The sequence below is a fragment of the Zootoca vivipara genome, chromosome 7 (assembly GCF_965207765.1).
Source record: "Zootoca vivipara chromosome 7, rZooViv2.hap1.1, whole genome shotgun sequence".
Taxonomy (NCBI): Eukaryota; Metazoa; Chordata; class Lepidosauria; order Squamata; family Lacertidae; genus Zootoca; species Zootoca vivipara.
In genome coordinates this window covers 23243828-23268816 of record NC_142590.1, presented here as the reverse complement: position 1 = coordinate 23268816, position 24989 = coordinate 23243828, and the positions used below count along the sequence as shown (strand labels likewise).

The window sequence follows — 24989 nt, the reverse complement described above, 5'->3', positions numbered from 1 at the left end:
GGGGGGACGCAGGGGTACGCATACCCCTAAACATTTTGTGAATCTAAGTTTGGCCTCATTGAGGGGCAGTATTTCAATATGAGTAGGAAAATGAGAGTACACCTAAACATTTTTTGGGGGGGAAGCACTGCATTGCTCTGTCCAGTGGCTCTTTCTGCCCCTGTCATGTGGCCCTCAGAATGCTGCCTAGAAAGGAATGTGGCCCTCAAGTTGGAAAAAAATGCTTTAAAGGAAGAACTTGCGTGTCTGTCTTTCTAAAACTACTTGTGCCTTGGCGAGACAAAAATAAATCTGTCAACAAGTACACCCTGCTTTCCCGGCATCACTCTGGCGGAAACCAGCAGATAAATATGTCCCTTTATCCCAACAGCAGGGGGTGGGAGAGGGATTTCATTCATTCATTCATTCATTCATTGTGGGAAACCAAGAGGGATGCAGTGGTTCTCACCTGTATGGATGAAAGTGTGCTTCTTCATGTCAGATTTCTGGTGAAATCTCTTCCCACAATACTGGCATGGATAAGGCCGGGTGTCTGAGTGGATGAGAAGATGGGTGGACAAGGTGGAGGACCTCTTGAAGCTCTTACCACAGATCTTACAATCAAAGCTGCGCTCCTGCCAAGAGAAAGCAGGACCTTCATCCAGATGCGCCGTCTTCTTCATTTAATGCATTTAGAATATCTATTCATAGATAACCACTTACATAGAAGCAGCTTTCCAAAAAAAAATCTGATAATTGAATTTTTTTTCTTTGGTTTAAGAAGATTTACGTACCGCTTAAAGGGGCTTACATAAGTGGCTTATATAAAATGATATAAAATATTCACAAGGAAAAAACACGTTGGAATAATAAAATTATCAAAGTATAGATTAAAACCCGAAGTTCTGAAAGCAGATATACAAGAAAAACAATTACATTTATGGGTATTCTTGCCTAAACAAAACTCAGAATTGTCCAAATTAATTCAGATTGGCCATTTGCCTTGTCGCAAAATATAGATCCCACAGTGACAGCATTGGATGGGGGATGCCTGAGGTTGCCTCCTCCTTCAAACCTGCCATGATATTGAAATGTTCTGTTTTATCAAGTCATTTTCCCCCCGAACCATGAAAATGGGTTTTTAAACAGGGGACATCCCCGGACCACTCTGGAGATACTAAGAATCAGACCAGGGAACATCTGCATGTGATACTTCTGCTCCACAGGTTTTACATGTGTATTACAGAAAGAGTTACATTTTGTGATGAAAAGCCTTTAGTGTTCATCCTTCCAGTTCCAATTTTAAAAAGCACCTAGAGTTTTCAGGCAGGTGTATTTTTATCATTCCCCTCCCAGAACTTTTGACAAACTACAGTTCCTGTGATTCTTTAGTCATGCGCTTTAAATGTGTGTTGGATATGCTTTAAACTTATGGTATAGATCTGCTGTTCCCCCCCCCCCAGCACTTCAACAGTGTTGAAGAAAGGGTGAAGGTTTTGAAGGGTGCATAATTTGGAAGGGTTTGGGGACAAGAATTCTAATGCATGGCAGGAATGGGGAGGGAAGAGAGATTTACTTAGATTTATTGCAGTGGTATTAACGCTTCTCCAAATCTTGATCGCAAAACCCTCAAAACTTCGCTTTTGTGTTCCAGGGTCTCTAATAATTTTAAGAAGGCAAATTTGTGCTGACACAAAACCCCACACAGACACTAAGTAGAAGAAGAAGAAGAGTTTGGACTTGATACCTCGCCTTTTATTCCCCTTAAGGAGTCTCAAAGCGACTAATATTCTCATTTCCCTTCCTCCCCCACAACAAACACTCTGTGAGGTGAGTGAGGCTGAGAGAATTCAGAGAAGTGTGACTAGCCCAAGGTCACCCAGCAGCGGCATGTGGAGGAGTGGGGAAGCAAACCCAGTTCACCAGATTACGAGTCCACCGCTCTTAACCACTACACCACAGTGGTGTAGAAGAATAGAAGCATAGCCACCTGGCCCCACCCCACTTACCATTCCCCTCCCCCTCTTTCCTTCCTAATTGTTTAAACCTGGGGGTCCCCAAACTAAGGCCCAGGGGCTGGATGTGACCCAATCACCTTCTAAATCCGGCCCGAGGATGGTTCGGGAATCAGCGTGTTTTTACATGAGTAGAATGTGTCCTTTTATTTAAAATGGATCTCTGGGTTATTTGTGGGGCCTGGCTGGTGTTTTTGCATGAGTAGAATGTGTCCTTTTATTTAAAAAAGCATCTCTGGGTTATTTGTGGGGCATAGGAATTCGTTCATATATTTTTTCAAAATATAGTCCGGCCCCCCACAAGGTCTGAGGGATAGCCCACGGCTGAAAAAGTTTGCTGACCCCTGGTTTAAACCAATTCATGAACCAAGAACTTAAACATTGACCACTAATAATGAACCATATGTTGTAGATATTACTCCACATTTATTATGCTGTTTTTGTGATTTACAAATGACATGAGAAAACTTGGTATACTTACTTGTATAACATTATTCTTGTTTATTAAAACCCAATAAATAAATAAGCATATGGGTTGGTTGTGCAGGGCAGGGAAGGTTGCAACAAAAACATATGAAATATCACTGTTTCCTCTCTTTGGTAAGCACCTTTCAGGTTGTTTGCAGGATTGCAATCAGGATTAATCCCCATCAGCCCCGCATGCTCACCCACACACCTTTCCTGGCTAGGAGACTGCTAGTCCCATGAATCTATTGCTCTGGGCTCATTTATACTGTAGATTTAATGTAGTCATTTAATGTAGATCAGGGTTCCCCAAACTTGGGTCTCCAGCTGTTTTTGGACTGCAACGCCCATCATCCCTCGCCGGCAGAACCAATGGTCAAGGATGGTGAGAAATGTAGTCCAAAAACAGCTGGGGACCCAAGTTTGGGAAACTCTGATGTAGATAGTGAGTTTACTGTACATCCATTAATTCTTCATTGTCTGTATGATGTTCTCCTCCAATCACTGCCTTCCCACACTTTCCCCTCCCTCAATTTTGGATTTCCTTGCACCCTTTCTGTTTCAGAGTATCCCCGGTATGAGTAAATCTGGACTGAAGGAGGGGAAAGTGTTAGGAGGCAGTGCTTTGGAGGAGAACACCAGTGAATTAACAGAGGTACAGAAAGCTGACTCTTCGCATTAAGCCACCGTGTGGATGAGCCCTCTCCAACCACTCATCACCTTCCCCCGGGTTCTCACCTGTGAGTGCACAGCTTTATGCTGCTCCAGGCTAACTGCGTGGCCAAATGTCTTGCCACACATTTCACAAGCGAAGGGCCTGGTGCCGCTGTGTGAACGACGAACGTGCACCTCCAGGCCGTGGGGAGTGGAGAAGACCTGAGAAGCAGCAGGGAAGACAAAGAGAATTATGGTTCAGGAAGGGCTGAAGTTCACAGCAGGTTCTGAACCTGAGATATCAGAGCCGTTTAGGAAAGTGTTTCCCCCACGGAGCTTCAGCCAAATAACATTACTGGGTATTGGTGCCATTAGGGCATAGCTGCCAAGTTATCCCTTTTTTACAGGGATTTTCCCTTATGCTGAATAGGCTTCCCCGCGAGAAAAGGGAAAACTTGGCAGCTATGCATTAGGGTGGGGCAGGTGTCAATGGCCCCAGTCAGCAGAATGAGCAAGAGGGATCGCAGCCACAGCCTGGCTGGATGGCCACATTTTGAAACAAATGAGGTAATGCATGTTACAGTCTAAAGCAGGCATCCCCAAATTTTGGCCCTCCAGATGTTATGGACTACAATTCCCATCTTCCCCAACCACTGGTCCTGTTAGCTTGGGATCATGGGAGTTGTAGGCCAAAACATCTGGAGGGCCGCAGTTTGGGGATGCCTGGTCTAAAGGGCAGGGGCAACTCATATTACCTAGTTGCAGTGGTGTAGCATGGGTTGCGAGTGCCCATGGCCACGTGGAGGGAAACGGATGAGGCATGCATGCGCATTCAACTGCCTGATAGTGCCTGTGTCACCCAGGAGATCGCAGCCACAGAAATAAGAAAAGAAGAGTAATTTCGTTGTCCAGAGAGGTCACTTCCTGGTTCACATGGAGAAGCCTTTTTCAACGGAGCTCAGCAACAAAAGCACACAGCTGTTTTGAGGCAGCACTGGGTGCTGAAATTCTGCGCTCCTAACAATTTTGCATCCGGGAAAACTGCCCCATGCTACACCACTTCCTAGTTGTGCCATTGTTACTGCAAGCTGAAATGCTGATTGACAAGTAGTCTGCTGTAATATTTAATACTGTTTTGTCTATCAACATATCTATCTGATACTGCATATGCAGTTTATGATTTTAGGTGTGTGAGTGTGTGTGTGTAGTGTCATATGTAGCAGGATTTTTGTTCATTGTCTAGATTGATGATTTAGAAATGCTACAAACAGCTTAGATTGTGAGAAAAGCAGAGATTAGATATGTTACAAAACAAGGACAATTGTGAAGTCCAGCTGGACCTGCAAAAGGCTATTGGTCAATGTATTGTATACTGTATTCTATAGGATCAGAGACAAGAGGCCTCTGAATATCAGTTGCTGGGGAACAACAGTGAAAGAGGAATTTTGCCATCAAGTCCTCTTTGGGGGCTTCTGAGAGGCATTGGGTTGGCCACTGTAGGAACCAGGATGTTGGGCTCGTGGGCAAGAATCTACTTATGTTCGTAAGAGCTATCTGAACAATTAATATGCCATGGCTCTACCTTCCCCATACAAGCTTCATAGTCACATATCCTTAAATTAAGCAATAAGGAGGGACCTGTCTCTTCCTTGAACAAACCTTGACCAAGCCTTCGGACCTTTCCACTGCTAAATAACCACCACCCCCGAAGCTGGCTGAGTGGAGTAGGGTGGAACAGAGGAAGACCACTAAAGGGGGTCATAGAGTATGTTCCATACCTTGCTGCATTTGACACACTTGTAGGAACCAGCGCTGATTAACAGGGGGCGACAGAGGAGCTCCGATTCCAATTTGATGCTACTTGCACTCTTCTCCTGTTGGAGTCCAGGTGGGGCTTCAACGTAGATCCCAGAGGCTGCTGCTGGCCGCTCAAAGAGTCCAGGGGAGCCAAAGTCACCATAGAGTCCCAGCGCTGAGCTGCGCTCCGATCCATAGAGAGCGGGCTCAGATCCCCTCTCGCAGAAGAGACCAAGGGATGAGCTACGTTCCAGACCTGGGCAGGGCCTGTAGCTCTGTACCAAATGTCTCAGCTCAGAATTCCCAAGGCTACTCCAGGCATAGGGTTTCAAGGGCACCGAGAAGGGAGGAGCCTCGTCCAAGGAGGGGCAGATGGAGCGCTCAGAGGCTGTCAAGACACAAATTGAGTGGAGGTAGTTAAACGGGGTTCACATAGAACATGCACTCGACCTCTTTGTTGTGTTAGCTCTTTAGTATAAAGATGCTTCCAGGCGAGGGTCTTATCTTACAAATAGGTTGTTGCAGATCCTGTTTCTCTTTGTTCATGATTGACATGACTATCTACATATTCCATTTTCTCCAATCGTGTTATTCACTGCTATACCACCACTTGACATCTACACCATGGGGTGGAGCTTGATGGAATGTGTCAGGGCTGAGTTTCTTTGTTTCGTATATTATTATTATTATTATTATTATTATTATTATTATTATTATTATTATGTTGCCCATCTGACTGGGTTACCCCAGCTACTTTGGGAAGCTTCCAACAAATTAATATGCAGTAAGACATCAAACATTAAAAACTTCCCTATACAGGGCTGCCTTCAGATGTCTTCTAAAAGTCAGATAATCGTTTATTTCCTTTACATCTAATGGGAGGGTGTTCTACAGGGCAGGTGCAACTACCGAGAAAGCCCTCTTGTCTGGTTCAATCACTTCTCTTCCATTCTCTTCCATATATCCTCCATATATATCATACATTTCCTCAGGGACCACCTCTTTCCATATGAACCTACCCGGACCCTAAGATCATCTTCTGAGGCCCTCCTTCGAGAGGTCTGGAGGGTGGCAACATGAGAACAGGCCTCCTCTGTGGTGGCTCCCTATTTGTGGAATGCTCTCCCCAGGGAAGTTTGCCTGGCACCTTCATTATACACCTTTAGGCGCCAGGCAAAAATATTCCTTTTTAACCAGGCCTTTGATTGATTTGATTGACATCCTTTTAAAATGTAGGGCGTTGTTTTTTTTGGGGGGGGGTGTTATGGATGTTGTTTTTATTTTTATTACGTATCCTGTGGTTAGTGCTAAGAAGCTTCCATACCAGCAGTGGCTGCAGAGGCACAATGGGTTGTTTTTACTCATCATATTTGCCACGGAAGAGGAAAAATCAAATAAGACAAAGCAACATAAATACAGGGTTAGCATTTTGTTGGTGGCATCCTTGTGTGAACAGTGTAAAAAAAAAACCTGTCTGCATGAGCAGGCACCCATTTCGCACTGAATGCCTGCCTGGAAGCACTCGCAGTCACTAAGGGCCGCAGTTCATGTGAGTCAGACCTACGCCCTCCCTCTCATTCACCCCACAGGTTGAAATAAGTTCAGATGTATTTGGCCGAACAATAATACACTTCTGCTGTCATTAGCCTAAAAGCTCTGTCGAAATTAACATGCAACAGTAAGGAAGCAAGCCCTCCTGGAGATAATAGAATAGGCAATAACAAAAAGCTCTGCTAGTCAAGCATTTCAACAACTTCATAACAGTTGGCTCATTTTAGAAACTACCGGAGTTTTTCATGTGTTTAGTGGCAGGGGTTGCAAGGAACAGCCAAACATTTTACATCTTCATTTTGCTCCGCACAAAGCTACTTTAAAATTAGCACTCTGCGCTGTCCAGTTCATAGACATTTGAGATTAAAGGATAGTTCTCTTCTCTGCCCTGATTTCTGAGACAACACTAGGGAACATCTGAAGAAGTGTGCAGGCACACGAAAGCTCATACCAATGACAAACTTAGTTGGTCTCTAAGGTACTACTGGAAGGAAGGGTGAAAAAATTATTATTATTTGTTTCGACTAGGGAACAGCGAGGCTAATTCTGTCATTCGCGAGTCTCATCTCAAACCTGTTTCCTTGCAAAATCACTCAGGAGTGAATCATTTCCCCCGTTTTTCAGTTATATTAGTGATTAGGAGCACAGCACCACCATTTTGGAAGGTGGAAAAAACATAACACAAAGCGCTGATCTCATTTTGGAGACAATCTAAGAATTTGCACAGTTGCAGATGCTTTCAACCACATCAGATTTATTTTGGTAATTCCGCCCCCCCTTTATAAACCACCCTTCACTGATAAAGATCATGGGGTGATTCACAATTCATCATAAAAATAAATGCAATAAATGTATGTAGTTCGCTAACCCAGAAAAATGATGTAAAAGCCCAAGAATGTAAACTCCTAGGAACAGGATGATGGCAAGTATGCCAAACAAACTACTCCCCAACACCACGCAAAACGCCTTGGTAGACAAGTACATCTTTAGCTGGCAATGAAAACTCCATGTTGAAGATGACTGATGCACTTCCAGTGGAGGGAAGTTCCACAAATAGGGTGCTGCCACAGAGAATCATAGACTCTTAGAGTTGGAAGGGACCCAAGGGTCATCTAGTCCAACCCCCTGCAATGCAGGAATCTCAGCTAAAAGGCCCTGTCCCATCAGCAGGACCTTGAGAATGGCCTCCCCATGCAGATCCCAAGGTCCAAGTTGGCAGATGAAGGGAGATGTTTTAGATACTGAAAACCTCTGGGAGAAAAAGGGATGCAACTTCCCAAATCAATGGCAACATTTGAAAATGCCGAGCTAGATTATAAGGTCTCAGGCAGTAAGGGAGAGAATACTTGCTCTTGCAAAAAATACCAGTAGTTATAGCTATATTAAAGCATGGTTTGCTTTTTAAAGATCTCCCTTATTTATGACCAGGTGACTCAAGAGGTCAAACTTTTCCTAGACCACAACATTTTAAGCTGTAAGCGTGGCAAAGGGGTTGCATTTTTTCCCCCTTGGTTTGCTGTGAGGTTGAAAACAGCAGGTTGAAAACTAGGCTGTCACTGAGGAAGGCAAGGTGCTTCTTCTCCTTGACATGCTATTGTTCTACCTGCAGGAAGCTTATTTGTAGGAGAAGGGTTCAAACATTCAGGCTTCCGTCCCTTATGCATTTCTTACTTGTGTTTATAACCGTTACCAAATGGTCTCTGGGCAGCTTACAAATTACCTGGCAGGAAGACCCACTGATCTCAGGTGGCCTTACTTCTGAGTAGATAAGCCTAGTATTGCACTGCCAACCTCCCACCTGCAACATCAGCCAAGGAACCTTTGATCACTTGATGCTGATTTGGGGGGGGGGCATATTTGGATGCCTCTATTTTGCTTCTAGGGACCCAGGTGGCGCTGTGGGCGAAACCACTGAGCCTAGGGCTTGCTGATCAGAAGGTTGGCGGTTCGAATCCCTGTGACGGGGTGAGCTCCCGTTGCTCGGTCCCAGCTCCTGCCAACCTAGCAGTTCGAAAGCACATCAAAGTGCAAGTAGATAAATAGGAACCGCTATAGCGGGAAGGTAAACGGTGTTTCCATGTGCTGCTCTGGTTTGCCAGAAGCAGCTTTGTCCCAGGCCACATGACCTGGGAGCTATACGCCGGCTCCCTCAGCCAATAATGCGAGATGAGCGCGCAACCCCAGAGTCGGTCACAACTGGACCTAATGGTCAGGGGTCCCTTTACCTTTACCTTTATTTTGCTTCTAGCGTGACATCGAAGTCTCGCAAAGGTTCACTTGCATCATTTTAAATCCTAATCATCCCAGTAATGGCATTGCCTGACTTATCCAGAGGTTCTTGCCCTGTGACTCCACAAGATCGTGTCTGCTGCATGATCAGTCTTAGTGAAATAAATGCATAGCAATTGTGGCACCAGGTGCTCTAATTGTGCTTCTGTCCTAGATATTCTCTCTCAGCCTTGAATGCTTCTTCCCCTAGATCAGTGGTTTTCAACCAGTGTGCCGTGGCACCCTTCAGTGGAATGATCGTCAGGGGTTCTGCAGGCAACACTGGTCTCTGTCCCTCTTTCCTTCCCTCCCTTCCTCTGATGCCCTCTCACGTCTCTGCCTCCCAAAGGCTTGCGCAGCAGTTTGCTGCTGCAGCAGCCCTGGCTGCAAGCTCCCCAGACATATAGTGCCTCTAGGGCTGGCCAGGGGCTGCTTCCTAGGCCCTTGTGGGGCAGTGGGAGGAGACACCTCTCTTTGGGGCAGGGAGGGCAGCTCAGAGATCAGGGGCAGCGGCAGCCCAGAGGACTCCCAATGAGAGGGGAGAGGAGAAGAGGCTGAGGGAACACTCCACAAGGGAGGGTGTTTGAAAAAGGGTGAGAGGCTGCCGGCTCTGCAGGCAAGGGGTGACATAACTGGGCTCCTGAGCCCCACGGGGGTGCTGCAGAAAGAATGGAGTTGGTCAAGGCAGCCGTGGACTCAGAAAGGTTGAAAACCTCTGCTCTAGCTAGTACACCGATTGCTACTCTGAAAGCCATGTGGAATTGCAGGCTATTACCAGCGCCTGTTGGCTCATGCGGTGTTGTTAGTGAATGCCTGTACAGTAAGAGATGTTTTTAACATCAATAAATCAGAGGCTCAGCTGTTCTGTAATGTTTCAAGCCCTGTCACGTTGTGCCTTTATTTTATGTTTAACAGAGGGGTTTTATTGAAATGCCATTTGTGTTGGTTAAAGGTAAAGGTAAAGGGACCCCTGACTCTGGGGTTGTGGTGCTCATCTCACATTATTGGCCGAGGGAGCCGGCGTACAGCTTCCGGGTCATGTGGCCAGCATGTCAAAGCTGCTTCTGGCGAACCAGAGCAGCGCACGGAAATGCTGTTTACCTTCCCGCTTAGAGCGATACCTATTTATCTACTTGCACTTTGACATGCTTTCAAACTGCTAGGTTGGCAGGAGCTGGGACTGAGCAACGGGAGCTCACCCCATCGCAGGGATTGGAACCGCCAACCTTCTGATCGGCAAGCCCTAGGCTCTGTGGTTTAACCCACAGTGTTGGTTAGACCCTCCCAATTAAAATGTAAAGGAGGCTGGGGATATAATGCCTCACGTCGAATTATTTGGTGCCTAACCATGACCCAAACTGTGAATTTGAATACCAAAAGATGTTCATTATTAATAAATAAAAATAGTGTTTGTGGGAGGGAAAATTGTTGTTTTTTGTTTTGTTTTCTGATTTAATTTTTTGTAATTTTATCCTGTATCTTTTTATCTCGTGAACTGCCCTGAGATTTTCATAAGAAGGGCGGCATATAAATTTAATAAATAATAAATAAATATTTCATGCTAGCCTTACTTTGAGTAGTTAGTTTGACATTAATAAATGTGACTAGTTTAAGTTCATTGATTTTAGTGGGTTTACTCTGCATAGGAAAAGGCAAACTACAGCCAAAAATATATATTTGTGCTGTTACGGCCTTTAAGCTGCGAATGCATTAAGTTTTTTGTTTCTGTTCTGCCTGCAATATGTTTTGAGCTAAAGGGAAAATACACATTGGGGGTTATTACAGATTTCAGACACTACTCCTATATTATTGACAGAAGTCCAGTTTCATAAGTTTTACATGAAAAGGAGTCAAATCAAATGTCATATGTTATCTGACTCCATTTCATTTAAAAAATAAAAATAAAAATGCTACATGTAAGAGATACATCTAATTGTGTTTTTAAATCCCCCCAACACCTTGTAGTTCACATTATTAGCTAATTTTAGCAAGGAGCATATTTAAAGCACATGCACACACATAATAACCACTGGAAAAACACGAGATAAAATGTTGCAGTAGAATAATCAGTTTACAAGAAACCTTCAACTAACTCCTGACATATTATTTATCAGACTGATAATCCAGTAACAAGTAATAATCAACGGTTTAATAGAGAGGGGAATGAAGAGATGCGATTAAGTCCGCTGAGAATAAAAATAATTGTAAAAAGAAAAATGGCTGTAGCTCTGCCCACCCCGCCCACCCCACCCCACCCCAAAAACAGGTTAAAAAAGCACTTTCTGCAGGTACAGGAAAGGGTAATAAAACAATTATAGAGGTGAAAGAAAGAAAGAAAGAAAGAAAGAAAGAAAGAAAGAAAGAAAGAAAGAAAGAAAGAAAGAAAGAAAGAAAGAAAGAAAGAAAGACTTTAAGCAATGTCTTTACAAGTGAATAGAGCAAAATAGAATCGAAAGGGAAAGGGGTATGAATTGATTGAGCCAGCAGGGGTGTTTTCGTTGTTGTTTTTTACCTGTTTATTACAGCCTCAGGTTTGTGCTGTGCTTTGACAAAAACAATTTTGCAGTAGTGGTACTTTTCTCACACTCAGGCAGATCACCCACTGGGTCCCATTTTGATCATTTGAGCAGTGTGTGTGTGTGTGTGTGTGTGTGTGTGTGTGTGTGTGTGAGAGAGAGAGAGAGGGGTGGGTGGGTGGGGGTGGGGGGTAAGCCCTTAGTGCCATTAGGAGAGCGTTTGGGGCACTGGGATGCTCTTCCCCAAATAAATCAGTACAATAAAAGCCAATCACTAGGCAGAAGCAGAAAGCCAACCCTGTGTCAGATTTGGGGGGGCATGGTTAAAGGAGTTAATTATTAAATTTACATCTAATGATATGAATTACATTACATTTTTACCTCTACAGTGGGCACTGCTTGAGTACTTTGCCTGAAGAAACAATAATGTCTTACATTACCTCCAATTTTAAGAAGGTTATCATATGTACCTTCCTTTTTGGTTTATTATTATTATTATTATTATTATTATTATTATTAATTATTATTTCTGTATTTTAATGTTATGTTGGAAGCCGTCCAGAGTGGCTGGGGGAACCCGGCCAGATGGGCGGGGTATAAATAATAAATTAATAAAAAAAATAATATTATTATTACTACATTTATTGCCCTGTCTTCTCCAGCAGGTCCCAGGGTGGGTTACAAGGATTTGAAATTCAGAATTAAAAAACAGGTCAAGCAAAAGTCTAACACCCACCTTGGTGAGATGTCACACACACTCACCCATTCCCCCCAAGGTCTATTTTGTTGGGAAAAAACCAGAAGGTGGCAACTTTACTATTCTCAGCATTCACCACACTGTCACTTCATCAGTGGAAATGCTGTCAGCAATTTCCGTTTCTGAGCAAAACTGAAAACAAACACTGCACAAAAAGTCCAAATGAACGGTTCTCTGTAAGCATGACTTTGGCCCCTTGCAACTACTTTTGATATTTCCGAGGCTGGCCTTCTTGGTTTCAAAGGGCTCTCGAATGGTCTTGATGGATATTATTTTGGACAAGCAAGGATGCTAATTCTGTAGTTGTACGCATACATCAATGACATCCAGGCACATGACTAAACACATGAAGCCACAGAACTAGATTTACGGAGAAATTATATGTGGAGAATCAATGCATTGTGTGCAACCCAATCAGAAGGGTGGGATGTTGTTGTTGTTGTTGTTGTTGTTGTTGTTGTTGTTGTTGTTAGCGTACACATTTTCTCTCAGTTGTATGCCTTCAGTTCATTTGTCTTTACTTCCAGGATCACCTCATCCCATACATGCCCACTTAACTGCTTTGATCTACAGAACGGGCACTGTTACAGGTAACACATAATATTTGTTAATTCACTCGTAAGAAATTGATCTTTTAGTGTGGAACTCCTTGCCTATCGACATTCGACTGGCATCTTCACTGTCCTCTTTTCGGCACTTGCTAAAAACATTTTAGGCAAGCTAGACATGTAGAAATTGACATGTGTTTTAGTAAGTTCTTTGCTGAACTATTTATTTTATTTTGGGGTTGCTTTTTTTTTAATACTTGATTTGCCCTTTACCATATGGACAATGTTAGTGTTAGGTATTATTCACAATCAAGCAGTGTATTGTTAAATAAAGCCATGCAATGCCACCAAACTCTCGGGATTGTTGTGAGGATAACATTTTTTTTGGGGGGGAGCATGTATGGCACCTGGAGGTGCTGGAAGGATAGGCAGGCTAAAAATGTAAGTATAGATTTCTAAATAGTATTTTAGTGGGAGACCGGAAGAAAGAGCTAAGTCTTCATTTTCCTCCTGTGGATCCCTGGAAGGATCTATTCCTTCGCGCCATGAAAGCAAACAGTAAACAGTATCACGGCGCGTTACTCATCCTTTCTTCTGAATAGCCATAAAAGATTTTCATAGCCTAGCAAGTAATATTTAAAAGTCTGGAAGGATAAAGTGAGGTGAATATAACTCCATCATTATCGCTACGTTATTCAGCTGTTCCTACCATCAGATTAATACAATCATCATTGTCAATAGGAAATGTATATATAGATACATAAAGCATACCCAAGAATGTGTGCCTACATCTGTATATTACCCATCACAATCCTAGGCAAGATTACTGAGATTACTGAGAAATAAACTCCACTGTGTTCAGAGGGGCTGAACCCCAAATAATAATAATAATAATAATAATAATAATAATAATAATAATAATAAATTTATGTGCTGCCCAGTCACTCTGGACGGCTTCCAACAACTTAAAACACCAAGCACGGTAGAACATCAAACATTAAAAAGGTAAAGTGTGCAGAGGAGTCTAGTCTGAAATCATGCTGTTGCTCATTTATGTCATAAGCTTAGACAGGCAGTCGAAGCTGGCATTAGATTCCATTTGGTTGTGATTGCTTGAAGTGCCGCAGAAATGTTGCAAACCGGAGTCCCTTGTTGTAGCCTATGAAACAGGTTGGTGGTTTTTGGGTGGGTTGGGGGGAGGAGATACCTAAGCAGGCAGGCAGGCAAGATTCAGAAAACCCATCACCATTTCCTTTGCTATTTTATAGGGCAACCTTCTCCTGGGAGGAATGAATCGCTTTCTTTCCATTTCCTTGAACTCACGACCTGATCAAATTGCAATTACTTTGCAAACCAGGGGGCTGAGAAGGGGTGCGGGGGGGGGGGCGGGCGTATTTTTAATATATATTTCCCTGTCTTTCTTTTATGCCTTTTTAATAATCATTTCCCCAGATATACAGCATAAGACATAGCATATTTTATCAATACATGTCAAGTGTCCTTGTCTTTCTTACTGCACAACTACAGTCATTTTAGGGAGAATTGTTTAGTAAGGATTTTGGAGGACGCCTTCTGAGAGATATTAAAAACAAAACAGCAGCAGCAGCAGCAATACAATTTTTCCGCTTTATTTTTAGCCAGAGAGTTCTCTCTGCTCCCATTCTCCACTTTTATGCTGCTATAGACCTAGGAGCGATCTCCCTCTCTAACTTTAAAGCCAACGCCTTTAAGCTACGGTTATTATTATTAATTATTGTTTTTGTTTTTTAAAAAATCCGCTTTTCTATGACTCCTTCTTTCCTAAAAGGAAAAAACACCAGCAAATTGTTCTAAATTTCTCGGGCTGTGTTTCTCAACGCGATCACGGCGACTGACGCCAAGTGAGGAGTTCAGCTTCCTCTCGGGTCCGGGCGACTGAAAGGGGGAAAAAGAGAAGCCAGCCAGAGGCTGCGCTGCTCTCGAGGAGAGTCCGTGCGCCCGGATCGAGTCCAGGGCAGGGAGAGGAAGGAAGGGGCGAGAGAGAGAGAGAGAGAGAGAGAGATTCTACTAATTAAATCAAGTCCCCCCAATGCCCATCGTCCTCTGTACAGAGCAGGGCAGTTTTGACTATGAACTTCATCTGGTCTTAATGGGATCCACCGACAGGGATGGTATAACTTCGTTTTCTTGCCGCTCAGAGATGATTTTTTTAAAAAGCGGTTAATGATGATGATGTAAGGCTGCGTTTGGGGGCTCCTTTCGCTGAGCGAGGCTCTGCACTTTTGCCCCGGGTGCCCGATCCTGAGCTCTGTCCCGATCCTTAATGCAGCCGCTCGGACACAACTGCGCTTCTCTCCGCCCTCGAACTGTAGCGCAGAATTCGTTGCTAAGGATCCCTTATTCGTCAGCCCCGCTTCCCTCAGGCAAAAAGAGCTCCCTACAGATTCCGGGGCGGGTGGGGTGTGTTCTCCCCCCACCTTCTCGACTAATCCATATCTGTGATTCCCACCCCCCACCTTGCCCTTTTCAAATATATTAAAAGAGAAATTACTCGGGTATAGTTTGGCTCTTTAAAAAAATCCGATGGGGAAATCCAGAGCGTCTCACACGTTTTAAGCCTGTCTGAATCGCTGAATTTAAGAAAGGGTTTTCTTTCTTTTCTTTTACTGTATTCTCTTCTTCTTATTTTTAAGGGGACAATGTGGGTCAGCAAGAAACGGACTGTTGTGCTGCGATTCCTCCTGCCTTATTATTAAGAGGTAAAGACGCGCGTCTGAAATCGCGTTTCATTATGAACCGTGCGCGCAAATCATCGAACGTCTGCAGGCAAAACAGGGTTTCTCTTTCCCCCACCGTCACGGCAATGGTCGGAGATGCGGGATAGGGTGGGAGTGGGGGTTAAAACTTGAGACCCAGGGGAGAAATTTAAGGAGGGAAGATGGGGGCACACACACACACACACACACACACACACGGAAGTGGGCAGCTGAGATCTTTTACGCACATCCCTGGGAGTAAACCCTGCTGAACGCAACGAGTCTGCCAGGACTGGGCTGTAAAGCGAGGGCCATAAAACTCTCGGATCCTGTCCCAAAGCAGCCTAGAAACGCGTCCACCACCCAGCCCTTCCGGCAGCTCCTACCTGGGGAAGCCGAGGGAGAAGGCGGCCTCCACATATCCTCCAGCTCGGCGGCTCGGTCGCAGAGGCTGCCCTCGCAGCTGGGAGCCGACTCCGAGGTGCCGTCCGCCCCGTCGGGCAACTGAGATTCCGGGGAGAAGCGGCCCTGCGAGGGCTCTGGCTCCGGGAGACCCAGAGGCATCTGCCCTGGAACCTTAGTGTCTGCCAAGGAAGAAAGGGGGGGGGAGGAGAAAGATCTCGTGAGAAGCTTGCTTTCCCGTGTACGCCCCGTCGCACAATCCCCATTTACAGGTGCCTGAGGAGAAAGCCAGCCAACAAAGGCGCTACCTTCAAATCCACTTTTCCCCTGTTAGATCAAAAGCGCAGCTACTCGGTGATAACTATAGATAGATATATTTATCATGCAGTAGCTGCCCTTTTATCCGCTTGTTCTACCTGTGAAAAAGTGGATTTGGGAGACGGGGTAGTGAAAAAGCGGATATTATTAAAACTCTTCCTTAAGGCAATAAGATAAAAAGACACTAATCTAAACAAAAAACACTTTATAATAAGATTTAGATTGTTTTCATAATGCAGTAAGATAAAACAAACTAAATAAAAACACGTGGTAACTATCATAGCTGCCAAGTTTTCCCTTTTCTCGCGAGGAAGCCTATTCAGCATAAGGGAAAATCCCTTAAAAAAATGGATAACTTGGCAGCTATGGTAACTATAGATATATGCTTGCGTATCAGGCGTCAAATGGAAAATCATCTCCATTTGCCTATAACCACCACCTCCGGCGACTTGGGTGTTCCGTCGAAAGTAAACCCTGACCCGCCCCTGCCCTCTGGGCGCCTCGGAGGGAAGCGGGTCCGGACCGTCCGGTTCAGAGGCGCCCGAGGAATCCGGGCCAAAGAAACCGCTTTGGCTCTCACCTGCGCAGATCTGTGCCAGGACGCTCTCCAGACTGAGGCTGTACTCCCCGTCGGGGGCTCGGGGCTGGTGGTAGCTGTGCGCCTTCTTGCTCTTCACCAGAAAGGACCTGGGCATGATGCCTTGCGGGGTGGACGGTGCTCAGTCCTCCGTCTCCTCCTCCTCACGCCTCTCGGGCCACCAGTCCCCGCGGCGCGGGCTGCCTCGGCGCGTCCCGTCGAGAGGCGGCGGCGGCTCTCTCCAAGTCGTCCCCAGTCCTGCGGGAAGTGCTCTGCGAAGAGGTCGGGCGAGCCATTGGTTACCAGGGAATATGCTGGATGGGGCGGGAGAGGGAGGGAGGGGGGAGGAGCGTAGCTGATGGGCTGGATGCCTGCGACGGAAAGAGGACGCCTCTACCCTCCGCCAGGTGGCATTCGCGCAGGTGGTCAGGCAGCCAGCTCACCTGTCAACCGCAGCAGCCCTGCTTTTTTCGAGGTGACGCACGGGCTTCTCCCCGCTCCCATTTCATCCTCACACAAACGAACCCTTCGAGAGAGGTGAGGCTGAGAGAGAAGCGGGGGGGCACCCCGTGAGCTTCCTGGCCGAATTCGAACCCCGCTCCCCGGGCCCTGCTGCGGCACTCCAACCACTAAGTGTTCTCTCCTGCAGGTTGCGACTTGTTCCAGAAATCGACCGCGCGAGACAAAGGAAGTATGCTTTCTCCCTTCTGTTCTCCTCTTCCTCAATATTAATTAATTAATTCATTCATTCTCTGGCCTGGCCCCCGAAGGCTACTTCACATGTTAATGTGGGGAGGAGTGGGGCATTATTGCGGGACAGAGGGCCAAATTCTCCTCGCAAGGTTCAGAGGTTTCCTCTTGGACAAGCGCGTAAAAAGCCCAAGAAGCCGGTGGCTGACGCAGATCTTCAAAGAAACAACCGCCAAGTTTGGATCCCCACCACTTATCTAAACTCTGCAGTACCCGATTCTCCGTCTCTGCCTCTGCCTCTCTCTCTTTGGTGGTGCAATTAGCTCTGGAGCGCTGCCGTAAAGAATCCGTTCATCAGAGGGTGCCTGTCACGTCAGTACGAGCAATTCCGGGCTCGAATTCCCCCGTGTTTCAAATTCAACCAGCGACCCAGCATTGGTTGTGGTTCGCGCGCGGTAAAAGCAAACTCTATAGCAACATGGCCGAGAAAAAGGGCTTAAACACCCCTATCCCTTTCTCATGATTAATCAAACAGATTTTCCTCTCCTTCCTTCCTTCCTTCCTTCCTTCCTTCCTTCCTTCCTCTTTCTTTCTTTCTTTCTTTCTTTCTCTTTCTTTCTTTCTTTCTTTCTTTCTTTCTTTCTTTCTTTCTTTCTTTCTTTCTTTCTTTCTTTCTTTCTTTCTTTCTTTCTTTCTTTCTTTCTTTCTTTCTTTCTTTCCATCTCCCTCTCCCTCTCCCTCTCCCTCTCCCTCTCCCTCTCCCTCTCCCTCTCCCTCTCCCTCTCCCTCTCCCTCCTGCAGCCAAGGCTCAGTCATCCTCAGAGCCCTGACATTAATGGGCTAACTTTGGTCCGCTCATTTCAAGAGGTAGATCTTCGTGGGCGAGGTTCCCTCTGCTTTTGGCCGAGAAAACAGGCCGGGGAATCGCGCGCGCCACCAGTACCTGCCCGCGATCCTATTTGTCAAACCCGCTCCGAAGCAAGCCTCGTTGTTTGTAATGCAATTTGCTCCCGGTGAGCCGCATAGAATCACAGAATTGAAGAGCTGGAACGGACCCTGAGGGTCATCTAGTCCAACCCTCTACAATGCAGGATTTCCCTCCCGACGTGGAACTCGAACCCACAACCCTGATATTAAGTGTCTTGTGCTCTACGTGTCTAGTTTAGCCTATCTCTCCTAAAACCAGCGGACTGACACTGATTCCCCCAACAGGTCTCTGGTGAGACAATCAGCTGGCCAAGAGGCAGGGAACATCTCTGCGCAAGAGCTTCCAGGGGAGATCCAGAATTGGGGGGGGGGGGAGTTGGCGGGGGGCGGGGCTCAATCCTTCCAATGAGGGGAGTAAAAGTCGGGCAAGCACCATGCGGGACAAAATGGGGAATATCTCCTCCGCATCTTTTAAGTTGTCGAGGAGTGTCGAGCTCCAAAGTTTGCGCCCTGGCTTTTAAACGCGTTTGTCGGCCTTTGTCGCTCTGCAGGGCGAATTTCCAAATGCAGACCGGTGCAAGGCCATGATCCTCAGAGAGGTGAGCTCAGAACAGCAACCGAAGAGTCAAAATCCACCCCATGATACCTTAAAGACATCGCATTTATTGCGTGTCGTGAACTTTCCTGGGATGCAGCCCACGCAGGAGGGGTGACAACCCTAACAAACTAGACAGAGGGGACGAGGACGAATATTATTATACTGTACATTATGAACAGTAGAAAAGGGATTGATCGCCTATCAATGAGTATTGTGATTGATCTGTTGGGGGGAAAACAACACTCGGAACACAGTCGCGAATATTCCCCTGCCAGCCGGGGTTATATTGCTAAATGTACTAGAATAATTTTATTTATTGCACCCCGATCCTAAAGCGGGTACAGTTAATCTCCCCCTGGGATTTGCTTTCAAAAAGTGGAATTCAATGTAGCGTTGAACAGCTGTTGTATCGTGGACCTTAGTTCTAATTCAGAGCAGAGTGAAGGGGCAGAGGGAATCTGACGTTCAAAATGGATTTTGATTTTTGATTTTACAGAGGCAATGTCTACAAACAACATTTTATTGTGCCATAAATCTGTCTCCTCCCACACTTGCGGCTGTTTAGATTTCACCCAATAAATATGTTATCATGGTATTCTCCAAAGAGCTTCTCGTGCTTCAACTATTTTATTGTAAGCCGCCCCGATAATTGTATTGAAAGGTGGCGTATGAATCCTAATAGCAAATATGCAGACTTCATGGGCTAGATCCAGGCACAAACAACTAAACATTTTTAACATGCCATTTAGTCTAATGAAGGACACCTTTAGTAATTCTCTTTTTAAAATCACTGTAAACTGGCGGAGACTCTTGAGAGTCCCATGGACTGCAAGAATATCAAACCTATCCATTCTGAAGGAAATCAGCCCTGAGTGCTCACTGGAAGGACAGGTCCTGAAGCTGAGGCTCCAATACTTTGGCCACCTCATGAGAAGAGAAGACTCCCTGGAAAAGACCCTGATGTTGGGAAAGATTGAGGGCACTAGGAGAAGGGGACGACAGAGGACGAGATGGCTGGACAGTGTTCTCGAAGCTACGAACATGAGTTTGACCAAACTGCGGGAGGCAGTGGAAGACAGGAGTGCCTGGCGTGCTCTGGTCCATGGGGCCACGAAGAGTCGGACACGACTAAACGACTAAACAACAACAAAACTTTGGCTAGAGATCGTCTGACCGCCTTTTTCCTCTCTGGGGGCATAGTTATGCGAGTCAGTTGATTCCCATCATTAAAGCTGTGTTTCCAATGGTGACGTGTCCTTTCTTTAGCTGATTCTGCAGATTATTATTATTATTCTGCAGATTATTTTTGAATTGGGATTTCGTGTCCCGGACCCTACTGAAACCCCCCAAGTGAGCCACCCAGTTCGATCCAAACGCGCGCTAACTCGGAAGTAAGACTCCCTGTTCCGTGGAGTTTTTGGTTGCATTTGAGAATGCAGGGTCAATCGTTCACGGGGTGGATGGGCTTTTTCTCCCCTTTCCAACTTCTACTGGTGGAAAAAAATATCCTTCTCTTTCGGCTGAAAATTAATGCGCAACCACCACCGCTCCCTCAACCGAAAATAAACGTGGGCTGCATAGTTAATTTATTAATTTATGCTCCTCAGATAAGAAATAGTGATTGAAAGGGTAATAACTCATTGCTTCACCCAAACGGCCTCAGTCCAGTATACCTGAAGGAGCGTCTCCTCCCCCATCGTTCTGCCCGGACACTGAGGTCCAGCGCCGAGGGCCTTCTGGCGGTTCCCTCGCTACGAGAAGCCAAGTTACAGGGAACCAGGCAGAGGGCCTTCTCGGTAGTGGCACCCACCCTGTGGAATGCCCTCCCACCAGAGGTCAAAGAGAACAACAACTACCAGACCTTTAGAATGCATCTCAAGGCAGCCCTGTTTAGGGAAGCTTTTAATGTTTGATGGATTTCTGTATTTTAATATTTTGTTGGAAGCCGCCCAGAGTGGCTGGGGGAACCCGGCCAGATGGGCGGGGTATAAATAATAAATTATTATTATTATTATTATTATTATTATTATTATTATTATTATTATTATTATTACTTTGCCTGCGGGTGAAACGCAAAATAGGTTGGCTGAAGGCGGCGGAGGAGTGACTTAAATTAGGATTTAGGGACCTTGGGGGAACACGAACCGTTAGAAGAACCTCGAGAAACGATTAAACATTTCCTCTTTTTTTGGAGGGGGCGGGAATTATATAACAGTCGCGCTTTTAGTACCTTGCCAGGAACTGGCAGATTCGCGGCATGTACTTTATGGAAACCAACCAGCATTTTGGTTACATAGACCGGATGCCCGGGCAAAGTTTTTATTCCATGGGCACTTAAATCAGGATTGAATCTGAAGCTAGGACGGAGAGGGGGTGCAGAGAGGAGGGGGAAGGAAGCGTCAAATATTGAGAATCCCCCACAAGTCAGCCTCGAATTCATCGAAACGTCACGCACTTTTTATGATCTCAGTGTCGTGTCCTGTTGAATAGCAGGGGTTTAAGAGGAATTGCTGGAGTTGAAAAGTTAGTTTAGTTTGAAGATAGCGGCAAAAATCTGGTCCCGCCTCCACGTCCTCGCAATTTGCCACTGCCCTGCTCCTGAGCATTTTCTGTCTGGTTTAGTTTCGATCTTTTGGTTTTAAGCAAATAAACGAACGTGTGTTGAGCCCGCACGGTGTCTATCCAGATACAACCTCTTTGTCTTTAGGGGGTTTGTGGCAGGTGGAGTGAAATTGCAAGGGGCTGGACTAGGGGATCCCTTCCAATTGTACTTTTCTATGAAATCCATAGACTAGACTTGGCCAGAGTCGCTGGATTCAAAGTGCCGAGCTCTCAGGGGTTCAGAAAAGCTGAATAGACTACAAGCGTCAGGAGGATAGTACAAATTTAGGCGCGTTTGCCTGAGAACGAGTCTCGTAAGGAAAACATGGCTGCATATTTCAATTATTATTTTTACGCATTTGCATTGAGTGCATCCGGGCACGAACCGCGGGACTTCCCCTCTGCGCAAATCCCACTGCAGGAGCTGGGTGATGCGCTTGCGGGTTTCTAAGAAAGGGGTTCTCCTTCCCAGGAAAAATAAGAATTAGAATAAGAATAATAAAAGCAGCCCTGACTGATTCGGCTACTAAAAAATGCTGGATCCTGTGATCTGAATGCCTGAAGCAGGACAAATGCTGGTCACTATTATATATGTGCAGAGTCCCGAATAGGCTTTTGCAAATAATAAAAAATGGAGGATAACCTTTTACCCACACGAATTTTTTTTTAATTTTTTAAAAAATGTCCACGCGGCCCATTCCGCTTGGGAAAGTCTGGTCTCCGGCACAGATCTAACTGGAACTGCGCGGGTGCTGCCGAAGACATCAGTTATACTAGATTGCACCCCCCCCGCCACCCCCACACAAAGTGCAATATTTGCAAACTACTGCCAGATTACAGGTAAGGTGCTTTACGCGGCTCCCGTTCCTGCTCAAACTTGTAAACATGATTTTAGTTTTTTAGCTTGGCTGGTCGTGATGGAAACACCAACATTTACGCGCGTATATATGTAATATGTGTGTGCGCGGTGTGGCTGCAAGCTTGCGCTTTTGGAAAGCGCTGGCCGCATCCTATCCATTTCAAAAGGGAGACATCAAAGGCAGCTGGGAGGCCGGCCCGGATCCACGCGCTTTGTTGTTGTTTCTGCTGCCGTTTTACTGCTGGTGGGAGAATTTCCCGGTCGCCCCACCTGCCTCTCCATTCATCCTTGAGAAGGAGACGCAGAAGCGGAAAGTGGGGACCGAAAAATCAAAGCGCCGTGATAGATTGGTTGACTTATCTGCGCCAGCCTCCTCCTCCCTCGCCCCTGCCCTCTATTGATTCGTTGGAAGAAAAGCAGGAGCAGCGCCAGATTAGATATTTCCGAGAGAGAGAGAGAGCGCGCGCAATGTTTTAGGTAGGAAAATGGAGAGGGCAGGAGTGCTAGCCTTGGCCCCACGACCGTGGGTGACCGGAGCCGTGGGTGCCATGCAGCGTGCATGGCCCTGGCGCCGAAATTTGTGGGTGCCTGACCCCTCCATGGGGAATTTTGTGGGTGCTCTCGGGCACCCAGGGAACTGGCACCTATGGGGGAGGGTGTCTCGCGTGCGCCTTGGATTCCATTGTCTTTGAAGAGCCATTTCCAGCATAGCGCAGGGCTGGGGAGCTAATCCAATCCGTTGACAAAGCGTTTCACATCTTTTCCCGGCTGCTCCGAGTGCTCGGGGGCCGGGGCACCTAACCTTCCTTTTTGAACCACTGGTTTAACGGGAAGGCACGCATGAAGCTACAAGGGCGAACGCGAAAGTGCCATAACGTGCGAACATCCCCCGTGCCTTTTTTAAAATTAAAAATAAATAGTCTAGAGAAGCTTCGGGTGTGAAGCTGCCCTTTTATAAGCAGTGTATTTAAATGTCTGGGCGGCAACAGTCCGTGGAAATGATTAACACGAAAACGCATTCCCCAGGCTGTTGTCAATGAACCACCTTCGGCGCTGAGTAATTTGGATCTGTGGTGAACCCCACTCATCTTCCCCCCCCCTGCTGATAGGGAAGCCCCCGCCCCGCATCCTCACCCCCCACCCTGCGGCTGGATTTCGGTTTCAAACAAAACAACTCCTTCTTGGCTCCCTCATCCAGCTTCGCCATTGCACAAACCATCGTTTAAATGGAAGCAGCTCCCAGGGACAAAGTTGGGAGGGTTTGATAGGAGAAGCCTGGATACATGGGTGGGGGAAATGGCTTGCCGTCTCCGGAGTTGTAATCCTTCTCTCTCTCTCTCTCTCTCTCTCTCTCTCTCTCTCTCTCTCTCTCTCTCTCTCTCTCTCTCTCTCTCTCTCTCTCTCTCTCTCTCTCTCTCCCTCTCCCTCTCCCTCTCCCTCTCCCTCTCCCTCTCCCTCTCCCTCTCTCTCTCTCTCTCTCTTCACACAGATAGGCTAAGGCAAGCCAAGGACTGGTTGCGAAAGAAAAGACCCTTGAAGGTGCGCATCTGGCGGTGACACGCGTTTGCCTGTAACGTGTGGTCAGTGGGAGGTGTACGTACGGTATGATGGGTCGGATGGCACGTGGCCGGAGGAAGACAGCTCCCTCCACCTTGCAAGCGTAGGGTGCTGTTGGAGCTTCCAACCACTTTAGGGTTTGAGAATCCAGGAAGGCAATTCCTTTTATCGGGAGCCTGATCCGGAGTAAGGTGGGATTTGAAGTCTGGGTGCTAGATGGGGGCGGCGCGGGGCGGATTGGATTAGAATGAGCCTCGTGGGTCCAAGTCTACACTTCTATGATTCCATGACTGGAAGAGTTTGCTGCCTTTCCAAACTGCTTGGATATAGGAAGCTTCCTCTTGCTAACTCGGCGTCGTCCGGGATCCCAGATGGGGGCTCCTCTTCCAGCCCTACCTGCCCCTGCCCCACCCAGACCCTGCCCCACCCCTCCCAAACAAACCCACAAAGACAAAGAAACTCACTCTCTATCTCTGCTCTGCACCCATCCACTAATTTACCCTCTTTCTTCGATGAGAAGGGCCGGGCCTGAAAAAACACTCCCTGGAAAAAACACTCCCTCTGAGCAGCCTTATCCCAGAGCTGATTGTGATCGTACAAGAACAGGGGGCTGGAGAGGCGGAGTGCGGAATAGGAGCCACACACTCTGCACATGCTCAGGAACTAACAGCCACAAAGTTTCTGGGCTGCAAGCAGAACAGGCGCCGAGGCTGAGCTTACGAGCCCTTTTGGGGGGGGGGGTGATGTCTCCACTTCCGGGAAGAAACAGAGTCCGTTTCCCCCGCTCACACGTGCGTGAAAGGAGCGACGCAAACACGAGTGGGTGGCGCGGAGAACCGAGCCGCCCTCTGACGGACGGAAATCTGGGTGCGCGAATCCTTCGTCCGTCCGTCCCCCACTTTCTTTGCGCTCCCGGGAAGAGGAGGAGGAGAAGAAGAAGAAGAAGGAGAAGAGAAGGAGAAGGAGAAGAAGAAGAAGCGCTTCACTTACCATGGAGAAAGGCGATGGAAGGAGACGGTTGCTGCCTGCCTCTTGCTTTTTCCTCGGGGACCTTCAATACACAGACCTCTCTTCCTCCTCGTCGTCGTCTCTGAAGAATCGGTGTCTTGCGCTGGACCTTTTCTTTCTAAACACCCCTTCTGAGCTCAGCCCCTGAAACCACAAATTCCACTTCC

At 46.6% G+C, this 24989-nt stretch overlaps 1 protein-coding gene across 1 annotated transcript in view; it reads right to left on the bottom strand.

Annotated features, from left to right (window-relative positions):
• Window positions 1-24989, bottom strand: part of GFI1 (growth factor independent 1 transcriptional repressor) — a 29832-nt gene extending 4843 nt beyond the window's left edge. Inside the window, exons 1-6 of the mRNA XM_035123772.3 lie at window positions 24805-24989; window positions 16586-16854; window positions 15672-15869; window positions 4892-5298; window positions 3198-3335; window positions 449-614 (exon numbers count right to left, since the gene is read on the bottom strand). Of these exons, the coding sequence (XP_034979663.1) occupies window positions 449-614; window positions 3198-3335; window positions 4892-5298; window positions 15672-15869; window positions 16586-16700 (1024 nt within the window). The 5' untranslated portion in view covers window positions 16701-16854; window positions 24805-24989. The remainder of the gene's footprint in view (window positions 1-448; window positions 615-3197; window positions 3336-4891; window positions 5299-15671; window positions 15870-16585; window positions 16855-24804) is intronic.